Source organism: Dipteris shenzhenensis, chromosome 14 (genome assembly GCF_047967505.1).
Source record: "Dipteris shenzhenensis isolate YYH24624 ecotype China chromosome 14, Dip_SZ_1.0, whole genome shotgun sequence".
NCBI lineage: Eukaryota > Viridiplantae > Streptophyta > Polypodiopsida > Gleicheniales > Dipteridaceae > Dipteris > Dipteris shenzhenensis.
The window spans coordinates 2,455,017-2,482,320 of NC_141609.1; the positions used below are offsets into that span (position 1 = coordinate 2,455,017).

General features: G+C 46.9%; 1 protein-coding gene across 3 annotated transcripts in view; it reads left to right on the forward strand.

Moving 5' to 3' along the window:
- Positions 1–789: 789 nt before the first annotated feature.
- Positions 790–27,304, forward strand: part of LOC147894063 (uncharacterized) — a 71,020-nt gene continuing 44,505 nt past the window's right edge. For all 3 annotated transcript variants that reach the window (XM_087384618.1, XM_087384620.1, XM_087384619.1), the window contains exons 1-3: positions 790–1,175; positions 1,262–1,340; positions 1,438–1,494. In XM_087384618.1, the coding sequence (XP_087240744.1) occupies positions 1,011–1,175; positions 1,262–1,340; positions 1,438–1,494 (301 nt within the window). In that variant the 5' untranslated portion in view covers positions 790–1,010. The remainder of the gene's footprint in view (positions 1,176–1,261; positions 1,341–1,437; positions 1,495–27,304) is intronic.

Here is a 27,304-nt window from a genome sequence, read left to right on the forward strand (position 1 = left end):
AAGATGTATGTGAGAACAGTAAAATTGAAAAGTGTGGCTTAATTAGGATACAACAATCAAAATTTAAATACAAAGCGCTTTTTCAAAAAATACAACAATCCAACAATCAAAATTTAAAGCAAAGCCCTTTTTCAAAAAATACAAATACATGTAGAAATTTCTCACAAAGTAATAATCTTTTCAAGAAAAGATATGTGGGAAATATATGGAGGCAGTAATGATTTGAAGACAAGAAAACTCCTAAGAAAGAGGTTTAAAGAAACTAAGAAATGCTTGGTAAGTGGGAGGACATGCAAATATATGCGTGACCAGTGTTCGCTAGAACTGAGGTTTTATGTCAGGTGAATTGTTAAATTTAGAAAAAAACCTTGAAATTCTGAGAGAGAAGGTTTTTTAATATGTAATTCTGAGGCCATTTTAGTTATATTTTTGTGAAACTTGCAAAATCTTGAAAAAAACCTTGTAAATTTTGAAGTTGAAGGTTTTTGTATTGGTTACAAAAATGTTTTTCGTGAACATTGTGTGCGACTGCCATGTGGCGACTTAGCTATGCACAGGGATCATAGCAAAGAAGTCATCCGCACGTGCTTGCCACATGGCTAGGCATTGCACACCAAAGTTTGACCAACAAGCCAATAGTGATACTCTCTTCTACCAAAGACTATTCCTTCATTTTGTACAATTTCATCGTATGCAAAGAACTCCACTTGCCACACTGTAAAATCACATTGAGCCGTTGCAACACGCACTTCCCATACGAGAGATGAAGTAACATAAATTGGGCTAAGCTCTAGTTGCACGGCCCATACAAGTTCCTAGAATAATGATTGGGTGATGAAGTAAGAGTAAATTGGGCTTAAACTCTGGACACGTGGCACATAACTGAAGAGGAAATTGGGCTTAAACTCTGGACACGTGGCATATAACTGAAATCCATTAGCATTTGGTCTCACTACTTGAGTACTTCGTACTGAGCGAGCGAGTGAGTAGGTTCCCACGTAGCACCCAAAATGCTTCAAGTTTGTAGCTTCGCGCGCAGCATTTTCCATCCACATCTAGCTTCACCACCATGGTATCCGCTCCTTCATACCTCCCAATTCAGTGCCGTCATCCAGCAGAGTCAGTGGACAGCAGGAACCAAGCTGCCTAAAAACATCTTCATTGCAACACCCAGGGTAATTAGATCTTTCTTTAGTACTCACACGGTGTTCCGAGTTCTTAGCTAGCTCCGTTGGTGAGACTGTTCCGTTGCATGCCAAAGGCGAAAACCGTCTTGTCCGCTGGGGATGCCGAGTCTGCTTCCAAGCGGCGCCACGTTATCATCACCGGTGGCAACTCTGGTAACGACACTTGACTTATCAGTAACCACATTGTGAACATTGCATTATCAAGAACTCCTGGCAGTATCCTTATTAGCAATTTACCAATTGCATACAGGTATAGGAAAGGCAACGGCTATAGAATTGGCGAAACAAGGAATGGAGATCACGTTAGGTCAGACTGTTACAATATTGTTGAATTGTCGGTTGTCTATATCTCTGTAGCATGCGGTGTTCTGACATGACTTTTTTTGTTGTTGTGAGAGTCAAAGATCAGGTCTGCAAGGTAAGGGCATGTTCGACACACAGGTCATGAACCTAGGACTGCCCATTCTGTTGTTGAGCGATCTTTATTCTTTGACATTTTGGGTGAAGAGGACAGGGCTATCCTATCTTGGTACATTAAGATGACGTACTACTTGGCTTAGAGGGACAGCTGGTGGTGCTCCAAGCACTTTGTGACATTTGAGACAACTTGCTAGAATCAAAGTCATGATCGTTATATCCCTAGCTAACTATCGACTCACCTATGGGTTAGGGGAGACTAGTGTTGGTGTAGTGATGTAAGTAATCCTAAATAGAGTGATATATTGGATGGAGGTTTAGAAGGGAATAGGATCCGTATACTATTTACAGCCCTATATATTGAAAGTGGAGAGAGACATAAATATTAATTTGGATTATTTATTTCATTCTTAAAGATCAAGATGTCAAACAATCAAGAACCTCCCCGATGATTTAGAAATGGAGGAAGAAGAAGAGGCCACTATGATAGCGGAACTTAAAGCAAAAGCTAAGCAATTAAGGGACATGTTTTCTCTTGTTAAGGGTAATAATCGGTTGTAGGATGTACTTGCGAATCTCTCTCTCTTTCCCGAGATCTATGGAGGGGAGAAGAAAGAGAAACATGCAGATCATGGTGAAACGTGATTAAATAGATGGATGAGCCATTTTGACTTATACATCTTTAATGACCAAAGGAGTTTAGCCACCATGTAGGGATATTCGAAGAGCAAAGCCCTTACATGGTGGCAAGATTTAAAAGCTAAATATGGAATACCGAGAAGTTTTTCGTAAAGAGTTCATCAATAAATTTGCAAACTTGTAGATGAACTCACAAGGATTGGATAATTACATCCAATAGTTTCGAGATTTGAGTGCCAATGTACTAAATACGGATCAATATTATGCTCATAGGAGGGCTTCAATGGGATTACCAAAATGAATTCCAAAGGAATAAAATATAATGATTAGAAGATGCAATAAATCAATTGCGGCCACCCACAAATCTTCTAATACCCTGATGAAAGAGAAAAAGAATAGAGGCTTTAAGAAAACATGTAAGTTTTCTCACCTCGAACACTACTTGTTCAAAGAAAAACCCGACCTTGCTAAGTTGTTCAAGGCACGCAAAGAGGGATTATGTTTCTAATATATGCAGTGCGGCCACTTGAGTAAAGGTTGCCCTATGAAGGCTGGTAAGACCGTTTAGATGCAGTCATAGGCTGAGTTACAATTTTTCATTTAGAGTTTTCCCATGTTGTGATTGTAAGCTTAGATTAGTTTCTCAGGCTGAAAGGAACCATATTAGGTCATGCACTTTGTATGCTATTTGACCTAGGGTCTATTCATAACTTTATTGATCATAAATTGGTGTAGGGGCTCCAAATCCGAATCACATCTAGCGACAACTTTTTTCAAATGCAGATGATGTTCAACGAGGACATATTACATGGAAGAGTTGTCGTTCCTTGTAATGAATCTAGATGGGGTAGATTTAATGTTGAGGATAGAGTGGCTTTATGACAAAAATAGAACTTTAAAGGTTGGTTGAAAAAGGCATGCCATTCATTTGGTTCAAAATGGCCGAGATGTTATTGAATCATCTTCAAATATTATAGATGTTTTGAAAATATGTAATGCATCTTAGGATGCGGATTTTGAAATTTGTCAATGTATAGGCATTCCTTCTTCTTTTGAGTATTCTACTGTGTGTCATACCAAAATAATTCCAAATTCTCATGAGGAATTATTAATTTAAAAAATGAAGAGCGATTACATTGATGTATTTCCAAAAGAATTGCCTTACAGGTTACCACACCTGCTCGAGGTGTTGACCATAAAATTGCTCTATGTCTTGGTACTCAACGTGTTTTCATGAATCCATATCACTTGAGTCAAAAGGAAGAAGAAGAGAGAGCAGACCTAATATCTTTCCATTTACTGTAGATCTCAAAAGGAAATTTGGACAATTCACAAATCTCTATCTCCTTGGATTCCAACACAGATTTTTATTCTTTATGTAGGAAAGAATTCTCAAACCAAGAAGTAGCATATAACAGAGAAATTGAATTCTGAATTCAGCATTTCACTCACAAAAAACAAACCCTTCTTATTTGTAATGAGACCATGGACAAAGAGAATTCAATCAATGATAAAACTGATAATATGCCTTTACTGCGTTACGGATTATGGCTCTTGCAGTATAGGCTGATGTAGGCTACCATGGCTGGCCCTATGTTCATCCATGGCTTTGGTAGCTGAGGGCGATTAGAGGTGCATATGGTTTGAGAGTTTGGGGCTTCACATAGACAGATTACCTCCCTTTCAATATAGCATCGAGGCTCCCTCCGTCCCACTTACATATCATGAGGTGAACCAGATTGTTCGAGAAGATCTCTTACAGCTACATACATTCAGGATTTGGTTGGCACCTAGCGAGCTTCTTGTGAAGCTCAGCTTCCACGGGGACCATTGCTTGTGGATTTCAGAGGAGGACTTCATTGATCCACCAGAATAGATACGAATCCATCTCCCCCCACTGCTTGAGGATATTGAAAGGGCAGTTCCATGTCTCATTACACTGAGTTCGCATAGAGAGTGGACGGGATGCGGGAATACCCAGAGAGGGTCACATCTGCACTTTATGTAATCGGCAAGAGATCGAGCTGGACCACTTCATTTTCAGATGCCCGATATAGTGTGAGATCTCTTAGTTGGGCCTGCATCGCTGGTCGCATTGTAAAAATCGGGCCAGAGAAAGGAACCCCAGCATGTACAGGAGGCAACAACCTCCATCCAATGTGAAGTGCTCTCTGTGCATGGTTGTCTGGAATGTATTGAAGACCATGACCTTGGTTTTACCAAGGTTGACTAGAGGGATTTATTGACTGCTTGGGTTAGGTGAGGCTTTTTGCATGTTCTCCACACAGCTTTGGGACAGGTTTGAGCTTCCTCTCCCTCAGAGCTTCATCAAGGCTGAGCAACGAAGAAGTACTCCTAGGGAGGAACGGATTTGCTGACTGTCACTCGTCAGATGCCTAGGGACAGCGGTACTACTTGTTTTTCTGCACACAGGTCAACCCTTGCCAATGATCCTTTTGTTATAACCACGGACCTGCTACTGTCAGGCCACCCACTGACCTCTCCCAAACACACATCATGGATCTCATGATACGTAAGAGCTCACAGTTCCTAGCCAGATTGGCAAGCATCAGCCTATACAGACACACGTCCACATGCACCTAAGGCTATGAGTGTGGACTAGAGACGGGGGAGGAGTTAAGACCTAAGAAACAGAGGTAAAGAAGCCAGAACTACAGAAGAAAGAAGATAGAACCAGGTGTAAACATTCCATCAATCTGAAAGATACAAAGACAACGCCTGGCTCTGTCTTCTGAACTACTAAAGACAGAGCCAAGCGTAAACATCCCATCAAACTGAAAGATACAAAGACACGGATTGAAGGAAAACGATCAGGGAATTTTCATCACGTACCATAGGTGACGATACCCACTCGATAATTGATTTAAACAAAGATACGAAACCAAGAAAGTATTCTCAGGTGTATCAATACTATGTGAGGTGTTGCAAGTATCAGGAGTACAATTTAGCCATGAACGCGATCTAAAGCACCTTGAAAGAGAAGAATTCGACTGTACTATGCGTACCACTTAAACATTGGTAAGGTTGGAGATACAACTTGATTCAGCCACCTGCATATTTTCTTCGAATTCATCCATCCCCTATGATATTGACTTTATATATTACCTATATTGCAGACCTTCAACAAGCTATAATAGCCACATGGAAAAATGCCAAGTTGACTACCAAACTCAGATTTCCTTATAGCTTACCGCACCACCACCTCACAGTTTGCATGACACCCAATGGTATATTGAGATGGCACATCTGGCAGTCTGGGTCACAATCTGTTAGAGTATGTGGCTTCTAATGGTTAGACCTAGAGAGAGCACTTATTTGTGGGTGTGCCCACCCCTTTCAGGTTAGGAGAGGGAGAGTTCAGATGCCCCTTTAGAGGGCTGGTAGGAGGGCATTTTAGGTCCAAAACAGTGGGTTGGTAGGGCTAGCCTTGGGGCAAACCCTAGGTGCTTGGCAGGCCCTTCTATAGGCTGGGCCTGGTCTTGGGCAGCTGACCAGCAGGTCGGCTCTCGATTGGCCAGGCCCTACTGCATGGGTCGGCCAGATAAGGCCCCAAGTCGGTGGTCTTGCTGCCCTATTTATAGGGCCAGCCTCCTCCATTTTGGCATCCACTGGAGCAGTTTCTCTCTTGGGTGTTTCCCCTGCTATAAACACAGTTATCATTGCCTCTATCAGTATCTACTCTCTCTCTCTCTCTCTCTTTGTGTCTCTCTGTGCTGCATGCTTCCGCGCATTTTAGAGGGCAGCAACAGACGTGATCACTTATGGCCTTTGTGACGTGTTTTTGAGGAGGATTTCCACCCATCTAGTGCTCCGATTTGGTCTGTCCCTTCCACCATCTTTGTCTGTGAACCAGTCCCTACGGTCTGATTTGAGGCAATGGGGAACTGCTAGGCTCCGTCTGGAGGTCTCGCGGCCAAGTGATGTCTCTTCCATGCTATTGGAGGCTGTTTTGAGGAGCTCTAGCCCACACAATCATCAGGAGCAGGTCTGGAGTGTTGATTGGCAAGGAGGTCCACGTCAGTTGGGAGGTGTGCACACAGTGTGGTCAACGAAAGGGGTAAGCAGCGGCGTTTCGTTTTGGCTGATATCCCACCCACCCTTATTGCATTGCGCATGGATGAAACCATCGCTTGTGTCTTGACCCGGTAGGGGCAATTTCTTTTGTCAGGATCGGAGGCAGAGGTGTTGGGGAAGGAATAGTTCTAGGAAGATCAAGGTTCTATGGCTCCCCCCTGCACAAATGATAAGGACAAGTTGAACGGAGCAAATTATACTCACTTGAAACTACAGCTCAAGATTTGGTTCAATCGTAAGGGCTTATGGGAGCTTGTTTAGGGGTTTGAAAAGAAACCCGAGCGTCCTTCCAATCCCAAGAAGTGGACCCAGGATCAGGAGGATAAATTTCAGGAAGAGCTTGCTGAATGGGAAGACAAAGACTCAAGGGCACATTCCGTCCTTGTGCTCACCATCACGGAGGAGGTTTCTCCCATAGCGCAGACATTGACAAGTGCGTTTGAGGGATGGTCCAAGCTGGAGGACCTATATGCGAGGGACTTAGCGATGAGGGCTGTTACTCTAATGGGGCAGCTTTACAGTCTTGAGTTCTCTAGTGGTGGTACTATGCAGCCCTTCCCGATTAAAGCTAAGGTAATCCATGACCAGCTTTTTCCATGGGGGCTGCACGGACCTCTCCAGTTGGTGGCACTTATTCTCATCAAGCTACCTCTGGCTTATGATAGGGCCTTGCGGTGTCAGGTCTCAGCTAGTCAGTTAGACTTCGATGATCTGCCCTCTCTGCATGTTCCCTCTATGATGCCCAGATGCAGAGACCATCGGATATGTCCTCTATGCCCAAGCTCACCGCTTGTCACTTGTTCACCACACAGAATGTACGGGTTGCACTTCGTCGATTACACAATCGGAGAGAGCAGGACGATGATGGCCTACGGACTAAGCACTTTGCACATGGACAGGATGTCTTGGCTCCGGTCCCAACGCAGATGTTCAACTGGCCACAGCTTCCCACTTGCTTGGAGCACTAACTCTATTGTACTGATACACAAAGACGGGGACCCTATGGAGATGGGGAACTACTATACCCTCATGATTGGCCATACTCTAGCCAAGATTTATGGATTAGTTTTAGAGAGGGAGCTCAGTAGTCATACAAAGGCTCGGGGGCAGCGGGCACTAGGGCAGGCAGGATTCAGAGACAGCATTCTACCCTAGATCACATTTTCTCTCTGCGGGCTATCATTGAGGAGGCGGTGTCTAGACACCAGAAGGTCTACACATGCTTGGTAGACTTTCAGAAGGCTTTTGACATTGTCCCATGGTCCCCCATGATTAGGAGATTACGGGAGTTGTAGATTTGAGAGACACCGATGTGGGGGGTGATGAGCCTATATGAGTCAGTCAGAGGTAGAGTTCGTTGTAGGAAATAGGAGAGTGAGAGAGCAAGAGAGCTGAACGTAAGTTTGCAATAGATGAAGTGACTGAATACAAGAAGAGGGAGAGGTTTTGTCTAAGTGACAAAACCTTATCCTTCACTAACCATAGTTAGTGAACTAACTGTGGTTAGGGGGAAAAACCTCTAAGGAGGGAAAAGTGCCCCTAACCTACTTATTACATTACATTGGTCACTGCTAGAATATAATAATAATATTAACACCCCCCTGCAGTGCCAATGTTATGTACAAGGAAATGATCAATCACCAAAAGGAGATAAGTTCAGGGCACTGCGAAATGCCTCAAACTTTTCACGTGGAAGTGCTTTGGTGAAGATGTCTGCTACATTGTCATGTGTTGGCACATAGATCATATTGATCTCTCCTACATGCAACTTCTCTCTGACATAGTGATAGTGAACCTCAATGTGCTTCGTGCGAGCATGAAACACAGGATTCTTTGCCACTGCTATAGCACTCTGACTATCAGTGAGAATCGGAGAAGGACCCTTCAATGAAAGATGAAGATCAGCAAACAAACGACGCAGCCAAACACATTCAACTGTCGCTGTGAAAGCTGCCCTGTACTCAGCTTCACATGAGGAGGTAGCCATTGTAGATTGTTTCTTGCTCAACCAAGAAATGCAAGCATGTCCTAGAAAGAAACGATTCCCACTGGTGGACTGCCTAGTATCATAGTCTCCAGCCCAATCTGAGTCACTGTAAGCATGCATCTGCAAGTCACCCCCCTGGGAAACATCAAGCCAAAAGACTTTGTACCTTGCAAGTAACGGAAGATGCGTTTTACAGCCTGCCAATGCATAATCTTTGGGCTGTGCATATACTTGCTCACCTGAGAAACTGAAAACTGAATATCAGGTTGTATATTGCAGAGATAAATGAGGCATCCAACAGCCTAGCTATAGAGTGTGACATCAATTGATTCACCTGCATCATGCATTGTAAGCTTCAGCCATGGCTCCATGGGAGTGGACATAGGCTTGCAATCATGCATGTTGAATCTGTCCAAGAGTTTTTGAACATACTTGGACTGAGACATAACAATGCCACGTTTCTCTTGAATAAGCAGGGTCCCCAAAAAGAAATGTAACAAGCCCAAGTCTGACATATCAAATGTAGCTTTCAATTGGACTTTGAAATCTGCAATTACTTCCTCATTTGATCCGGTGAGTAGCATGTCATCTACATAAAGAATGATGACCAAAATATCCCCCCCATCCTTCTTGATGTAGAGGGTGCTCTTAGTTGGACTATTGTGCAGCCCCTTGCTGGTTAGAAAGGCATCAATTTTGGCATACCATGCACGTGGGGCTTGTTTCAGCCCATACAAAGTTTTATTCAGCTTGCATACCTGATGTGCATTTCCTGAAATTTCAAAGCCCAGAGGTTGTTTGACATAAACCTCTTCCAACAAGTCTCCATTAAGGAAATCTGTTTTAATGTCCAACTGATGAACATTCCATTCAAAATTTGCAGCCATTGCTATAACTGACCTGATGGTGGTCATCCTGGATGTAGGAGCAAAAGTCTCCTCATAATCTATGCCCTTTTTTTGAGCATATCCTTTTGCAACCAGCCTTGCCTTGTACCGATCAATGGACCCATCTGGCTTTCTTTTGACTTTGAAAACCCAACGTGTACCTATGGCATTCTTACGTGGTGGCAAATCAACGACATCCCAAGTCTGATTTTTATGAATGGACTGCAATTCATCGTGCATGGCATTCATCCAATGCACATTATCCTTTGCTTCTTCAAATGTCTCAGGCTGCTCCTCATCAAGAAGAGACCTGCATAAGCTGATTCAACTGAAAGAGCCCCCCCATGTGCCTTATTGCACTACGAGTCCTGCCAGGCAATGGAGCCTCAAGCTTACTCTCCATGAGAGTCTATCAAGGTACCTCATAAATTTTTGGACAGGGAATCCATTATTGTAATCAGTATATCTTGCCGAGGCAGGACCCGTCTACCCCTCCCTCGCTCCCGTCTACCCCCCCTCGCTCCCGTCTACCCCTCTCTCCCTCGCTCCCGTCTACCCCCCCTCGCACTGCACGGGCCCCTCTCCCCTCCCCTCGCAGCCGCCGCGCCTCCTCCGTCCTCTCCTTCTTTTCCGCCCGCCATCCCCCCCCCCTCTCCTTCCTTCTCTGCCCCTCTGTCCTCTCCTCGCCTCCCCCCCCTCGCGTTGCGCTTCCACCCCCCCGCCCCCTTCCTCCCCTTCCCCATTGTTGCGCAACGCTGCCCCCCCCCCCCCCCTTTCCCCTCCCTCCTCTCCTTTCTTCCCCGCCCCCCCTCGCGCTACGCTGCCACACCCTCCCCTCTCCTCCCTCCTTTCCCTGCCCTACGTTGCGCTGCCCCCCCCCTCTCCCTCCTCCTTTCCCTTCCCCCTTCGCCATTCGCTCCCCACTCCACCACCTCTCCTCCCCCCGCTTCCCCATACTTCTCCATCCCTCCCTCTTTCCTCCCCCGCCTCCGTCCCACTCCCCCCTCCCTCGCCTCTGCCATTTCCTTTCTTCCGCCTTTTGGAGCTTTTGCAGTTTGTCGGTGCGGTATGGCGGCCGTGAGCCTGGAACCGGTGGCCCAGACGGACCCCCCCCTCCATCAGCCTACCGCATAACACTGACAGAGCATCATGTCTCCTTGGTGAAGCAGGCCGCCACTGACTTCTCCCAGACGTCCGTTTATGGGAGAGTCATTGGCTACGCCCCTTCACGAGCAGACATCAGGGATTGGTTGCAGTCCACCCTCTACCTTGAGGACAGCCACATTGAGGAGGTCGCACTCATGGGACGTGGTATCTTCTGGCTCAAGCTCTCCTCAGCATAGGCTGCGAGTGATATGGTTAGACGGTCTCCTACTTCTGTGGGTGGGAAGATCATCCTTATGGTCCCATGGTATAGGGGTTTCAGTGTAGCAGACTTTGATGCCCGCTTCCGTATTCCTCGCCATCCAGTTACCCTCATTTTCCAAGGCCTCGCAACAGAGCTTCGCCCGATCATCAAGGACCTGGGGCGCACTTTGGCTGGCTCATGCAGGACACCTTCGTTGATGCGGCGGCAGCCCAAGGGGTGCCACGTGTCAAAGTGGCAGTCCTAGATCCACAGAGTATCCCCTCGGAGTTCAAGATTGAGACGGACACAGGTGTGGTGACGCAGCGCATTATGGTCACTGGTCGCCCAGATCAGTGTCTGAGATGCCACGGCTTCGGGCACTTGGCGCCCTTCTGCCCTCGCTTCACGAGGACAGAACCTCAGATGGCCCCCATCCATGCAACTCAGGATCCCCCCCGCCAGGCATCGACACCCCCCCCTCCCGAAGGGGAAGGTTGGACTGAGGTCAAAAGAAAACGGAAAGGAAACAAAACAGGACCAAAAAAGCCTTCCCATCTACAGCAAGAGACCCCTGTGGTCACCAATCAGCAGCAGCCCAGTAAGGGGAAGGAGAAAGGGAAGGAGAAGATCAGCCAGCCTCCCCCTCATCCTTCACCCCGCCCTCCCCCCCCCCCCCCCCCTCCTCCTCGGTCCCCCTACCTCCCCCCCCTTCGGGATCCCCCCCAGCACCTTTGGTTTCAGCCCCCCTCTCTCCCTCGAGCATGATCCCGAGGGAACCCCCCCATCCGTCTGCGCCACCTGCGGCCCCGAAGCCAGCACAGACCTCCTCCGCGCCTATCCCTCTTGGCCCGGTGGAGGGGAGAGGCCCTTCCTCGCAGATGGCCAGCACCACTCCAGCTCGTTCGATAGCCAGCACCCCTCTTTCTGGTTCTGACTCCTCATCCTCGTCATCACACCCAAGGGTAGCTCCTAGAGCTCTACCTTTGGAGTTTTACCGAGCAGGACCTTGGGATTATTTGGATGTAGCTGGTATTGGCTCCTTCCCTGCATGCCTAGACATCAGCATCTTCTTCCTCCGAAAGGGGGCGGAGGGTAAGGTGTCCGTCCTTGCCCCCCATGATGGTCCTAGCTATTCCTTCACTATCACCAGTGACGGGAATGAGCAATGGACGAATGAAAATGTTTGGGAGATGATTCGAGATCAGTCCCAGGAGCAGGTGTAGGATTGGATCGGTAGCAGAGCAGCGGAGCTTCTTCAGCAGCAGTGGAAGGAGGGTGACGTTCGTCTGAGATGGCGCCACAGCGCCAAACGATTCCGCCTTATTCGACTGCCTCTGGAGTGGATCTACGCGGAAGGGCTCCGCCCTTGGAGGACCTCAGAGGTAGTGAGCTTCTACAATATTTCCCTGGCGGAGGCTTCGAGTTGGTTAGAGAGAGCTTACCACCATGGGACGAAAGGCCTCTCCCTTCTGTTGAAGGTTTTAGAGGATGGGTCCGATGATCCGGCCTCTCCTTCGAAACCCTCACAGAAGCGCCTTCGTCTGCACACTGGACATCCTCCGACCACCTCGACATCGACCGCAAGTAGACATCTGTTTGTGGCCCATCTCCCCTCTTCATGAGTATACGCATTATCTCTTGGAACGTCAACGGGTTCCACTCATCAAGAACCCGCGGCCCCAGGAAGATGGTGCTCAGACAGGAGCTCTAGCCAGCCTTGGTGGGAAGGGTAGATGTGCTCCTATTGCAGGAACACAAGCTTTCGGCTTCTCAGACCAGTAAGTGTGGGAAGGTCCTCACAGGACGCTCCCACACCTACTGGGAACTTTCGATTGGCGAGCAGGGGAGGAGCGGGGGTGTCTGTACCTCCATCGATGCTTCTCTAGTTCAGCATGTGTGTGGTTTTGGCACCTTGATCCCAGGACGAGCGCTTTGGGTGGGCTTGAATATTGAGGGATCCCGCATCGGCATCCTCAATATCTATGCCCCGACCGACCTCAGACGTAGAGCCGCTTTCTGGAGCTCTTTGACAGACTTATTGCCAGAGATGGATTCTTGGATTGTAGGAGGAGACTTCAATAACCTTGAGACTTTAGAGGATCAGCAGGGACGGGGCCCAGAGTTCCTCGGTATAGCTCAGGCAGAGAAGGCGGATTGGGACTCCTTCTTGTTCGTTGTGGGAGGTCGGGATAGTTGGAGGGAGCCTTCCTGTTGCAGATGGATAGGGAGTCTGGACTTCTCTTGGGGTTACAGGAGGGAGGGAGGCAGACTTCTGGAGCAGTTGGACCATTTCTATGTCAACGATTGGGCGCTAGGCAGAGGTGGAGAGTCAGGAGTGGTTCCACGGACGACCCTCTCTGACCATGCCCCAGTCATCCTAGTCCTGGACTCAGCCTCTCACTCCTTACCTCCACGTTTGTGCCGGATCCTAGACTCCATCTACTCCAAAGCAGCGGTTCGCAGCAGGATAGTGGACCTGTGGGAGCAGGATTGGGACCCCATGGGGGATATGGCAGCTCAGGTTCTTGCCGAGTCTAGTCTCATCTGTCAACAGGAGGCGATTCAGGTCAGGCAGCAGTGGTGGGTGGAGGAGAGGGGTCTCAGACGAGATCTTGCCTCGATACAGCGGATGCAGCAGTCTTCTCCAGGCTCTGAGGAGCTCAGACGACAAGAGGTTAGAGCCCGAGCCATGCTAGAGGAGATCACCCAGCGACGCTCAGAGTTCTCGTTTCATGCTTCCAAGTCCTTTTGGGTTAGGAAAGGCGACAGGATGTGCAGAGAGTTCTTCAGGACTCATGGCCAGAGGTCAGCAGGGGAACAGCTCCGATCTCCTAGAGCGCAGGATGGTAGTGTCAAGACAGATCCAGACGAGGTCCGGGACTTGGCGACAGATTCCTACAGATCCCTGTTCCAGCAGGAGCCCCCAGACCCTCGTGCCCGCCGATGCAGGGAGGAGGTGTGGAGGTATACACCGTCGCTTGTGCAGCCTAGCATGAGTGAAACCCTTCTCGCCCCTTTCACCGTGGCAGAGATGCAGGATGCGGTGGGCGCTATTGATGGGCAGAAATGCCAAGGGATATCTTTGGTTTTTCTTCGCACATTCTGGAAGACTCTTTGGGCAAGCTTGCGGCCGAGAAAGATCTCTTACTTTCTTTGGATGGTGGCCCACAAGGGGCTACCAGTTGGCAGATGGCTGAGGCAGATGGGGCAGGAGGGGCACTGCCAGATGTGTTTTCAAGAGGAGTCCCTGAAGCACTGCCTTTGGAGCTGCTCGCATGCTCAGATAGTGTGGAAGGGAGTCACGGGGATCTTAGCAAGGGCTGCACCCGAGCTAGGACCGGTCACTTGGGGAGCCGTTTGCTGGTGCAGCACCGAGATGGGACATCACTTGGCTTATGAGTTCTCTAGGCAGGATCCAGTTTTCTTCATCACGCAGGCCACCTGGGCATACATGGACAGCTTCCCTTGGCATCTGACAGAGACAGATGCAGGAGCGATGACTCGGCACCCAGTTTGGGAGATCATAGGGAGTATTGTAGGCTGGCATATCTGAACTTCCAGATACGCGCAGACCTTAGGAGATCAGGCTTCTTCTGCTACCCAGACCCTAGCGGACATTTGGAGCACGATCATTCACACGCTCAAGGGTCAGTGGGATCAGATTCAGGGGGAGTCCCGGGCAGGGAAGGAGAAGAGACGGCGCTTCCTTCACGACTCGGACCATCAAGAGCTGTTCTTCCAGCACTCTGCTCAGAGTCTTCAGTGGCATTACTCCCCCCCACCGTGGCTGTTTGTCCACACTCCAATGATTATGCCCTGAGAGGCTTGTAATTATTATTTTGTTACCACAGGCTGTATCCGTTTTGTGATTACAGCCCGCTGGCCTTTAGGCCCTCTTGTACTCTCGTTTTCAAGCAATATAACTAGCACTACTTTTTGCGCAAAAAAAAGTCCATGAGAGTCTGAAGCAACCAATGCGGGACTATTTTGGCTGCGTGTATCTCTTGAATTTGACGCCAGATTAACGGAGAGCCCAAGGGAAGGTACTAGGAGCGTAGAACGAATCGGCTACTGCTTACGCTGCGACGTGACGACGAAATCGCTGGCACTGCCCGTGATCTGGAGCGGACAACAGGCTAGGAGCGCAGAGGTGACACAGGACAGCGTGGTGGCTCGTGTGCATCTTCGAGGAAATTTATGGATGGGCGACCCGTAGCTAGAGAACGTAGGCTGCAGGCTTCACGATATCTGCATACCTGATTTGCCAGGAGATAGAAATTACTGTTTGACTTGATTCCCTCAGACAGAATTCGATCAGACAGCTTCGCCTTGGCAGACAAAAAGGGGAGCGAACAAGACCAGGGAGCACTTATCTATTTTTCCTTTTTTGCTTTCAGTCATTCCTGTTTTGTCAGAAGCAGTTTACGCTTTTGCGGTTGTAGTAGAGTTTGCGGTTTATGATACTGTAGCAGGGACAGATTATGCTTGAGGTTATGCCTATGTGCTACAGTCTGAGTTTGTTTGCAGGAGCTTCCCTAGGATAGGGAAAAGCACTGTTTGAGATATATGCCTGTGTCAAATGCTTAATTAGTGTGAATCTGGGATTGCAGGAATTCCCTAGTATAGGGAATTGTGTCAGAGTATCAGTACACTGAATTGTGTCAGCTTGTAAATACAGTGTTCTAGCGGTGTTTGAAAAAAAAAGAAAAAAAGAGAAAAACTAGAACAAAACACCCATTGAATTGAATGGAAGCAGAAGAAGGGGCTTCCAGGAGGGACCTTGGTGAGTCAGGAGTCCGGCCGACCCAGCAGGTGTCGCGCCTAGTAGCTCATACCTTATCTGGCAGGATTGCATTGCTTGAGGATGCCTTGCAACAGTTGTTAGCGCAGCAATTACAGGCCAATGCAGGGCAGTCTGAACTTAGAAGAGTAATACACAGTATCTCTGCTAGACCTTCTCGAGATGAGAAGGGAAAGGCTCCAATGGAACTGGAGTCTAGTGTCCATACGGTCGAGCCTAGGAAGGCTAAAGTGCCAAATATTGCCAATTACAGACCGAAAAAGTATTCTGGTCGCATGAACGACCGTAGCTCTGATGCCATTGAGACCTGGTTACACAAATGGGACGAGGCGTTCGCCATTTGTGAAATCAGAAATGACATCAAGAAGATCCGTGAGGCCACCCACATGTTTAATGAGGCAGCGGATCGGTGGTGGATTAAACAACAAAAAGATGGTATAGCATCCACTACCTGGGAGGGGTTTAAAAGAGAGTTCAGGAAACACTTCTTACCTCCTGACGAAGCATCCCGAGCTTGGGATCAATATAGGAACCTTCGTCAGAGAAATTTATCAGTGGCAGAATATACTGATAAGTTTCGAGAGAGTGTAATGAAGGTTGACGAACCCCTGCCTCAATCAATCCAAATGAAAGATTTCATATTTGGATTGAATGATCGAATAAAAATGGAAGTTCGGGCTAAGTACGCGAACACGTTAGATGATGCAATAGCCATAGCCCTGAACTATGAAGATGCCAAGGGCAGCAGGCCAAGTGGGTTTGCACAGGTCGGAACCAAGTATGGATATCCGAAGAAGTCTGGGTTTAAGAAGAAATGGATTAGTAGAGGGAGTGGTTCTCAGCCGAGTGGTCAAGCCAAGCAGGCGAAACCGGCTGAAACTCCTAAACCAAGTACCACCATTGGAGTGAAAAGGAAAGTAAGTCCAATGGCAGCCCGGGCTTGGTCTAAGTCTCCCTTAAACCCAGAACAAAGGGAAAAAGCGAGGAGAGAAGGCTTATGTTTTGGCTGCCTTCAGCCTCATCAGTGGAAGGATTGTCCACGTAACAAAGATCGTCGGATGGCTGAGATGGTGATCTCAGAATGTGACGTGGAGATGGAGGGAAGTCCCAGAGCGGAAGAGATGCAGATTCAGCTAGCGGGATCTTCTCAGAGGTTAGTACCTTGTTTGTTATGTGTGTTTGTTGCTAAGCTAGTAACGAGTGCACCTGATAACATCCTATCTAAGCCCGCAGCAACGGGGTATACAGCCTTTAATGATACGGAGTTAATTAAAATGAAAGGGCAAGTGGCCAATCATGATGTCATTGTGTTGTTTGACTTGGCGTCAACTCACAATGTGATTAACTCCAAGCTCGTGAAGAGGCTGAAATTAAAGACAAGTCCATCTGACTATGCGTATACAGTCAGGATGGCAAATGGAAGTTCAACTGAAGTATGGGACCAAAGGGTTACCCAGTTGGAGCTTCGGATTCAGGACTATGCTGAGAAGCTTGATTTTGAAATGACCAAGCTTGCTCATGCAGATATAGCCCTGGGTATGGCGTGGCATTCTAGAAAGAATCCAGCCATTGATTGGAAAAAGCACGTATATCAATTCAAGATGAATGATGTGCTTTATATCTTATGAGGTGAGAAAGATATACCTCAGGGACCGTTGGTTTCCGTGATGGAAATCCGAAAAACTCAAGAAGAGTTTTTATTGCTTTGCACAGCATTGGTAGAGCCGGTTGATGATTCTTCGGCTAGCACTGATGTTACGCAAAGTGGTGAGATGGCTAAGTTGGCTAATCTTATAACAGAGGAGTTCTCTGAATGTTTTAGGGATGAACTACCTCATGGGTTACCTCCAGTGCGGAATGTTCAGCATAAAATTGAACTGATTCCGGGGGCAGAACCTGTAAATAGACCTCCCTATAGAATGAGCTTTACTGAAGAGGCGGAGGTGCGTAGACAACTGGAAGAATACCTCAAGTTGGGGCAGATTCAACCAAGTTTCTCACCTTTTGCTTTGCCAGTGATATTAAAGAAGAAAAAGGATGATACGTTTCGCCTCTGTATAGATTACAGAGCATTGAATAATATCACTGCTAAGCACAGGTATCCGATGGCTCGGATTGATGATTTGCTAGATGCATTACATTGAGCCGTGATTTTCAGTAAGATAGATCTTAAGTGTGGCTACCATCAGATCCGTCATGCTTATGAACGATTTACTACGTCTGTATATCGGAAAGTTTGTAGTACATTTTATTGACGATATCCTGATATTCAGTAAAAGTATTACTGAGCATCGTGAACACTTAAAAGTAGTGTTCAGTACTTTGAGGAAAGCTAGTCTTTATGTAAATAAAAAGAAAACTATACTGTGTATGGTTAGGCTTGAATATTTAGGATTCATAATTACTCCCGGGGGGTAGAAATGGATCCAAAGAAAGTGGTTGCGATACTAACTTGGCCAATCCCTCAGAGTCTGACCGTGCTCTGCGATCATTCTAAGGGTTTGTCCAGTTTTATAGAAGGCATATCAAAGGATATTCCGAGATAGTCATTGACTGATCCGACCTCAGATAAAGTACCTTTTATATGGGGACAGAATCAACAAGAAAGTTTTAACACCATAAAACAAGCTGTGGTCACAGGACCGGTGTTAAAAATAGTTGATCCCCAGAAACCGTTGTTCCTGGAAACCGATGCAAGTGGCATTGCGGTAGGAGCAGTCCTCCTTCAAGAGGGAAGGCCAGTAGCCTTTGAAAGCAAGAAGCTTTCTCCCTCTCAAAGGAATTGGCCAACTCATGAATTGGAGTTGTATGCTGTTATCCATGCTTTGAAAACATGGAGGCATTATTTGTATGGTTCAGAGTTTTATGTGGATGTGGATCATGATACTCTGAAACATTTTTGTAAACAACCTGACTTGAGGGGCCACCAAGCTAGGTGGGCAGAGCTCATGTAGGAGTTTAATTTAACGATTCGGTACCGAAGAGGAAAAGATAATAAGGTTGCTGATGCATTGTCTCGCATTATGCACAACCTGAGTTTCACGGTATTAGAGAGTGCTCTAATGACTGAGATCAAAGAAACTCAAAAGGTGGATGAGTTTGTCCAGAGCTTATGGCCTAAGGCTCATGTGTTAAAACCCGGGAAAAATGAAAAGGATGACCTGGCATCCAAAAAAGGCCAAACTTATGCAAGATATATCGTAAGGGATGGTATGCTAGAAAGAAATGGCAAGGTTGTAGTACCTAGTCAGAATGATCTCAGGCAGAGAGTCATTCGACAGTGCCATGATAGCCCGTGTGCGGGACATCCAGGGGTTGAGAAGACATATGATCTCGTGAAGCGAGATTTCTTTTGGCCAAAGATGAAAAAGCATATTCATGAATATGTGACACGGTGTTTCTCGTGTCAGGTAAGTAAGGCCGAGCGGGTGAAGCCACCCGGACTTTTACAGCCCTTGGAAGTACCACTAAGTAAGTGGGAGAGTATTTCCATGGACTTTATTGTAGGACTGCCTACAACCCAAGGAGGGTATGATTCTATCCTTGTGGTGGTTGATCGTCTAACCAAGATGGCTCACTTCATTCCGACTAGGGAGTCTGTTAATGCCCCGCAAGTAGCGGATTTGTTTATTAGACATATATTTCGTCTGCATGGATTGCCGAGATCCATAGTGTCAGACAGAGATGTCAGATTTACCGGTCATTTTTGGATAGCGGTATTTAAGACACTAAGGACTGAGTTGGGAATGAGTAGTGGGGATCTGAGACGGATGGTCAAACGGAGAGAGTCAACCAGACCTTAGAGGATATGCTGAGGGCATATGTGTCATTGAGGCAACATACATGGGACAAGTGGTTGCCATTGTTGGAGTTTTCCTACAATGATAGAAAACATTCCTCTACCGGGTTCAGTCCGTTGGAACTGAACTATGGTTATAGACCAGCAAATCCAACTATAGTTGGAGTACCTCAGAAAGTGCCTAGTGCAGCGAACTTTGTAGTTCAGATGCGGGAGATGCTAGCACTTGCGAGAGCTAATATCCGCCAGGCTATGGATAGAGCCAAGGTATATGCGGATGAAAACCGGTCTATAAGAGTATTTAAGGAAGGAGAAAAAGTTTTTCTCAGAGTTCCTTTGCACTCGAAGTCATTGACTTCAGGAGAGTGTGCTAAGTTATCACCTCGATACTGTGGGCCGTGGTTAATTCTAAAGAGAATAGGCAAGGTGGCCTATAAATTAGAATTGCCACAGGGGTGTAAGGTGCACCCGGTTTTTCATGTTTCGCGCTTAAAGAAACTTTTACATACTGGTGACTCACTAATCGAAGGTGTGGTTTTGTTTCAGGAGATAGAGGATAATGCGAGGCGCAAACCAACAAGAATCCTGGACCGAGTCGAGATTTCCCTTAAAGGATCTATCTTTGTAATATATTTGTTTGCGCTTCATGTAAATGATCGGGAGGGAATTAATGTCAAGGTCCTAGGTGAGGGTTGATAGCACCAGACTAGGTGGATCTAAGGCTAAGGGCCTAATGCAAGGAATGTGCCTAGGGGCAAAGGATTTTAATGCATCCCAAGAGAGGGGTGAAATGTTGCATTAGGAAGGCCCTATATGGATGACATGTGGCATCTAGATCTATCTAGGGAGATGGGGCTTGTTGAAGCTAGAGAGAGAAGAGAATAGTGATTTTCACGTATGTTTATGATTTGAATTTTCTGTCTGCTCGTAAGCTTCAGCAGGATTTGGCTGGGTGGAATAACTCGGTGCTTCTCCCGTGATGTGCAGTAGGAGATTAGAAGTAGTGTTTAACAATGCAACACAACCAAAAACTTTGAAATGGTCCATTGAAGGTTTTCTCCCATGCCATGCCTCATAGGGAGTGATTGTCTTCAAAGCCTTTGTAGGAGCCTGATTTAAAATATAGTTGGCACACATGAGGCCTTCTAGCCAAAACCTGTGAGGCAACTTCTTACTTATGAGCATGCATCCTATCCATTTCCATGGCGGTGTGATTCTTCCGCTCAGCTTTGCTATTCTATTGAGGTGTAAGCCTCATTGTAAGCTGATGCATGATGCCTTTTTCTTTCAAAAATGTCTCATATTCATGAGACATATACTCCCCCTCTCGATCTGTCCAAAGTGTCTGCACCTTGAGTCCTGTCTCATTCTCAACCATAGCCACAAAGTTTTTGAAATGCATAAACACTTTTGATTTTGCCTTGAGACCATAGACCCAAGTGTAGTTGGTAAAGTCATCTATGAATGTAACAAAATAGAGATAACCCCCAAAAGCAGGTGTCCTCATGGGACCGCAGACATCACTGTGAATAAGCTGTAATTTCCGTGTAGCTTTCACTGCATGAAGTCTATGCATTTTGCCAAGAATGCAGCCTTGACATGCATGAGGAGGAGGCGACTCCAAGGGAGGCAATGCATCAACCATATCATGCCTCTGAAGTGTCATTAAGCTGCCATAGCTCATGTGCCCATACCTAGCATGCCATAACTCTGCATTTTGCATCGCAGCAGTGAGAGTGTTAACTGATAATGCAAGATGGGTTCTTTTTTCATATAGATCAAGCTGAAAAAGACCCCGATACAAAGTGCCAGACAACATCAAAGCATAGTCATTTTCTTTGTCTCTGACTGCACACTTGTCATCATCAAAAACAACTTGAAATCCTCCTCTATTGAGTGAGGACACTGAAAGCAAATTCTTCTTTATCTCTGGCACATAGAGAACATCTGAAATTCTGAAATCTGTGCCATCAATGGATGTGAGAATAATGTCTCCCACTCCACACACTGAATAAGAAGCATTATTCGCACAAGTTACCTTCTTCTTGGTGGGTGAAGAATGCAGAGATACAAACAGACTCTTCTCGGAAGTGATGTGCTTTGAAGCACTACTGTCAAAATACCAAGTATGAAGTGTCTGGTCAACGCTAAAAGAGCATTCATCCTTTGAAGGATCATAACTGCAAGTTAAGAAAGCATATGGGTCATCATCATTAGTGGCTATAATATTAGAACTACCCACTGAAAAATCTGAAGTGCAAGATAGAAAGGCATAGTGCTCTTCAACAAAGTTGGCTGCAACATCTCCTCCATCATGAGAATGTGGAACTGATGCATCTGACACAGCCATACTGGAATCCCTTTTCTTCTCTTTGGCTATGCGCTTCTTGCACTCTCCAATATAATGACCTGGCTTCTTGCAATAATAACAGATGCCCTTCTTTTTCTGCTTATTTGTATCACCCTTTGCTTTATAAGAAGGCTGTCCAGAATCAGCTTTATGCTGATGTGTGGACTGATTGGCATGTGGCTGTAATATTAGAACTACCCACTGAAAAATCTGAAGTGCAAGACAGAAAGGCATAGTGCTCTTCAACAAAGTTGGCTGCAACATCTCCTCCATCATGAGAATGTGGAACTGATGCATCTGACACAGCCATACTGGAATCCCTTTTCTTCTCTTTGGCTATGCGCTTCTTGCACTCTCCAATATAATGACCTGGCTTCTTGCAATAATGACAGATGCCCTTCTTTTTCTGCTTATTAGTATCACCCTTTGCCTTATAAGAAGGTTGTCCAGAATCAGCTTTATGCTGATGTGTGGACTGATTGGCATGTGGCTTTTGCTGCCCTTTACCCTTGGGCTTGAACTTGGAGAGCATAGCATGCTCGCCAGCCCGGGTTGCCATATTTCTGCGAGTTTGTTCCTCCTGCAACAGAAGTCCTACCAACTCGTGAAAGGAGAGAGGTTTGCTGCCCCCCCTCAATGACAAATTCAGCGAGGTGTGGAAACCGAGATAGGACTCAGGAAGAGAGTTCAGAGTGGTGGTGATCATCTCTGAATCCGGAATGACTTCATCAATATTCAGCAATTGTTCCCTGAGGTCCTGAAGCTTTGTGAGGTGATAATTCATGGAATCTCCCTCCTCCATATGGTATGGGAAAGTTCTCGCTTCAGAAAGGAAACCCTAGCATCTTGACAGAAAGAGAAATTACTGAAAGAGCTTGTGCATCTCTAGAGTCCCATCTTTTTTGCTTTGGTGTGGGAGCTCCTGGAGCGACTGCTCCAACCACCTGTGCTGCATTTGTACCTCTACCCCCGCCTTTAGCTGTAGGAGTGATAGGTGTAGTTGCTGTATTTGGTCTTGCTTCATCTCCATTGACATAATCCCAAAGATGTCTGCCAACCAAGATATTGCGAACCATGAAACTCCACAAGGAGTAGTTGGTGCCATCCAACTTATCCTCCTGTGTGAGTACCCCGAACACCTCATTGGAGTTGTTCTAAGCCATTTATACCAGAAAATATCAAAAAATACAGCAAACTGACAAAGTGAAATCCCTTCCTGGGATATGAAATGCACAAGTAAAATCTGCACACAGTGACAAATACTGTCACAGCTTGTCAAAGGCTCAGAATGCGCTTCAATAATCCTGCAAATGCTCTCCAAAACTGCCAAAAAAACACTGTAAAATTTGCCAATGTCTGCAATGTCACTCAAAATGAGTCCAAATTGCCTACAACGGTCCCAAAATGCTTGTACACTACCAAATTGCATCAGAATGCCAAAAGCCCCAATTTCTTTAGGGAAATTGCATCCAAAAGAGGGCAAATTGCCTGAAAGCCACAAAAATGCAAGAAATTGCTGTGTAAAGCAAAAAGCCCCAAGTTATTGCAAGAAATTGCAACTCAGAAAGGGGCAAATTGTCTTAAAGCCCCAAATGTTGCAAAATTTGCAATGCAAAACCAAAAGCCCCAAATTTTGGGGTGAAATTGAACTGAAATTGAGGCAAATCCACAAATCCACGAAAAGCCCCAAATTTTGCAAAATGCTTGATGCACAGAATGTGCTCAAATCTGTCCAAAAATCTGCCTAGCCAAACAATGGCTCCCTGTAAAATGCACCTGTGTGCATAAGCAAACAAAAGAGCCCCAAAATGCACTTTGTGTCTGTCACCTGCAAGAGTAACGTGCAAATGATTTGTACGGATGCCTGTGTACGGATGGATGATGCACAACTGTACGGACGACTGACAGTCCGTACGATTGTACGGTAGGTGATTGTACGGATAGCAAAAGCAGGTGGTACGGTGCATATACCTATACCTATTCGGACAGCAAATAGTTGTACGGATTGTAAAGTGTGCAGTACGATCAGATGCTGCAGGTACGGGCTGCTGCTATACGGATGTACGGTTGTTGCTGTTGTACGGAGGTACGGACGGGACATGTGCAGAACAGTACGGAAGGGTATCAGGCACCTGCAGATTTGTACGGCGTAGACTTGTACGGCGCTGAAGCTGATGCAAATTGTACGGACAGATACATACGGCATTGAGCTGGTACTAAAATCCGTACTATGTACAGACGATTGAAGTCACTTCTGTATGGACGATGCCAAAGCAGTTGTACAGACAAGTCCTTCACATACGAAGACCTGCGTGCTCTGTACGGAATGGCAGAAACTGTCGTACGGACGATGACAATGTGGGCTCGGCGTGGATTGTACGACTGAGCAGCAAAACATAGGGCTGTAGGGCTGAGCAGCAAAACATTGGGCTGTAGGGACAATGCAACAGCAGAAGCTTGGGCAGCTCGACTTGTAGGAGGAGCTTGGGCAGGGAGCTGAGCTTGGCAAGGTCTGGGAGCTTGTCGTGCTTTGATACCAAATGTAGGAAATAGGAGAGTGAGAGAGCAAGAGAGCTGAACGTAAGTTTGCAATAGATGAAGTGATTGAATACAAGAAGAGGGAAAGGTTTTGTCTAAGTGACAAAATGTAGGAAATAGGAGAGAGAGAGCAAGAGAGCTGAACGTAAGTTTGCAATAGATGAAGTGATTGAATACAAGAAGAGGGAAAGGTTTTGTCTAAGTGACAAAACCTTATCCTTCACTAACCATAGTTAGTGAACTAAATGTGGTTAGGGGGAAAAACCTCTAAGGAGGGAAAAGTGCCCCTTACCTACTTATTACATTACATTGGTCATTGCTAGAATATAATAATAATTCTAACATTCGTGCCCCAGGTGGTCTATCGGATTGGGTCGAGAGTTTTGTAGACTTTCAGAAGGCTTTTGACACTGTACACATGCTTTGTAGACTTTCGGAAGGCTTTTGACACTGTCCCATGGTCCCCTATGATCAAGAGACTACGGGAGTTGTAGATTTGAGAGACACCGATGTGGGGGGGTGATGAGCCTATATGAGTCAGTTAGAGGTAGGGTTCATGCGCAGGTGGTCTATCGGATTGGGTCGAGAGTACGATTGGAGTGAAGTAGGGCTGCCCCCTCTCATTGACCCTCTTTGGGCTTTACATTGATGAGATCAATTCCTTCATAGACCGCCTAGGAGGTGAAGGATCACTACTGGCTGATCTCATGATACAGATATTGCTATACGCTGATGACATAGTCCTTATCTCATCCTCAACGGAGGGGCTATAGAGACATTTGGAGGCCCTAGAGGTGTTCTGCAGAGAGAGAGACCTGATAGCCTTGGGAAGACCAAGGTTATGGTCTTCGACACCTCACATGCAGTGCTTCATTGACTCAGCTTCACTTATCGAGACGAGCCAGTGGAGATAGTATAGTGGAGCAGTGTTCACAGGACCCCTTTTCACTATGACACATGTAGCCCATGCACGACTCACATGGGGACGGGGTGCTGTAGCCCGATTGGAGAGACAGTGCTTCTAGACACACTTTTAGAATCCATCGACGCAGGGGTCGCTCTTCGATACGCTAGTGCGACCGACGGCCATGTATGCAGCACCCTTCTGGCGATGTGATCTGCCGATAGCAGAGTGGAGGAGATTTGAGTGGCTACAAGTGACTATGGGATCTAGGATGATTCGGAGCAAGTACTCAGTCTCGCATGAGATAGTACAGGCAGAGTTCGCCATGACACCACTACAAACTGATGCCATCTTCCAGATAGTGATATTCATTCATAGAGTTTGGGACTTACCCCAGTGGAGACTACCGAGGTTGGCTCTGGAGTCATCCAGACGACTAGCTGAGAGTGGGACAGACACATGGTATGCTCGTATATCCACATGGTTTGCCAGATATGGGATTCGGATGGTCAGGCTCCCTCCCTTTCAGTACAGTATGTATGCACCCCCTGAGTCGATCCCCCAAGATGAGATTAACGGTATCATACGGTTAGATCTCCTCCAACTCCACATATCTCGGACTTGGTTGGGAGATTAGGAGCTCCCCACCAAGACCTAGTTCTACCGCGACCACTTCCTAAGCGTCTCGGAGGAGGGATTCATCATCAAACCCCAATATCTCGAGGACATAGGAGTCTCACATGCACTGAGGATCGCCATGGGGCAGATGAGGGTTTCATCCCATTAGCTGAGGATTGAGAGAAGCACGCATACCCAGAGAGCAGAGGATCGGCATGCTATGCACATTGGGAATGATTGAGACAAAGGAGCACTTTCTCTGCGCCTGCCCAGCCTACTATGAGATCCGGGGGCATTACCACTGTCTCTACCAGGATGGGAGTGGCTTGGGCCCACTATCATGATTGATCCACTTCCATGACCAGGTTTGCAGTGGGCTCTATCTGCTTGAGATGCACCGACATAGGGAGACCCTGCTACAACAAATCAAGCAGCAACTGGAGACGATAGTGGGGTGGAGGCGGAGGAGCTAGCTGATATGTGGGTAGTATGGATTGTCGAGAGAGGATTGCAGAGGCCACCTGTGACACGGAGAGCAACGAGAGCACACTCGATTGAGGTCCGACCTATCACAGCTTTCCTTAGAGGAGACCACCCGCGACGAGGGGTCACTCTGAACATAGCTCAGCGGGTTCAGAGATCGAGGAGACCGTATCCCCCTCTACCACCACAGCATGAGACAACCAGACAGACGCAAATCCGAGACATTTTCACCGCTCATAGACGAGCCACCACAGTTTTGGATTCTGAGTTCCAGCTCCAGCCCTCATCCTACTTCATATAGCACATCATATGATATAATATGTTTTGCACTTGATTTTGCTTGAGCTATTGAGCTCTTTATTTCAGCACAGTACTCAGCAAGGGCCTTAGCGTGCCCTTTGCTCCAGCCCTTTGTGGCTTGTATGAGTTTTTCCCTTTTGGTGTACTTTGCACTCTTGTCCCATAGGCCCGTGAGGCCTCTTGCGGACGTTAATATATATATATATCTATCTATTGCTCAAAGAGGAGCTAGTACCTTTGTCCCAGGGCAAGCTGCAGGTTGCTTCAGGTCGCAGCGCGGTCCTTTCATTTCAGGCGAAGACCAGGAAGAACCGGAGCAGGTGCTACAAGTGTGGCAAAAGAGGCCATTTGGCAAGGGACTACAAGTCCAAGTGTATGTCTCAAGATTAGGACTCGTCATCAGACTTTGACCCCATGGTGGCATCTTCATCAGCCGACTTCTTCAGATCATTTGTCCACCATGAGCTGCAGAGAGGGTGTTAGAGTGTATGGCATCTCATAGAGAGAGGGCTTATTTGTGGGTGTGCCTGCCCCTTTCAAGCTAGGATACGGAGAGCTCAGATGTCCCTTTAGAGGGCTGGTAGGGGGGCATTTTAGGCCCAAAACTGTCGGCTGGTAGGGTCAGCCTTGGGGCAAAACCTAGGCACCAGGCAGGCCCTTATATATAGGGCTGGGCCTGGCCTGGAGCAGAGGACCAGCAGGTCGGCCCGCAGTCGGCCAGGCCCTACTGCCTGGGTTGGCCAGATAATGCCCCCAGGTTGGTGGTCTTGCTACCCTATTTATAGGGCTAGCCTACTGGAGCAGTTTCTCTCTTGTATCATTGGGTGTTTCCCCTGCTATATACACAGTTATCATTGCCTCTCTCTCTCTCTCTCTCCCCCCCATTCTCTCTCTGCTGCATGCTTTCACGCATTTATCACACTCAGACAATCGTGGCGTCTCCCAACTACA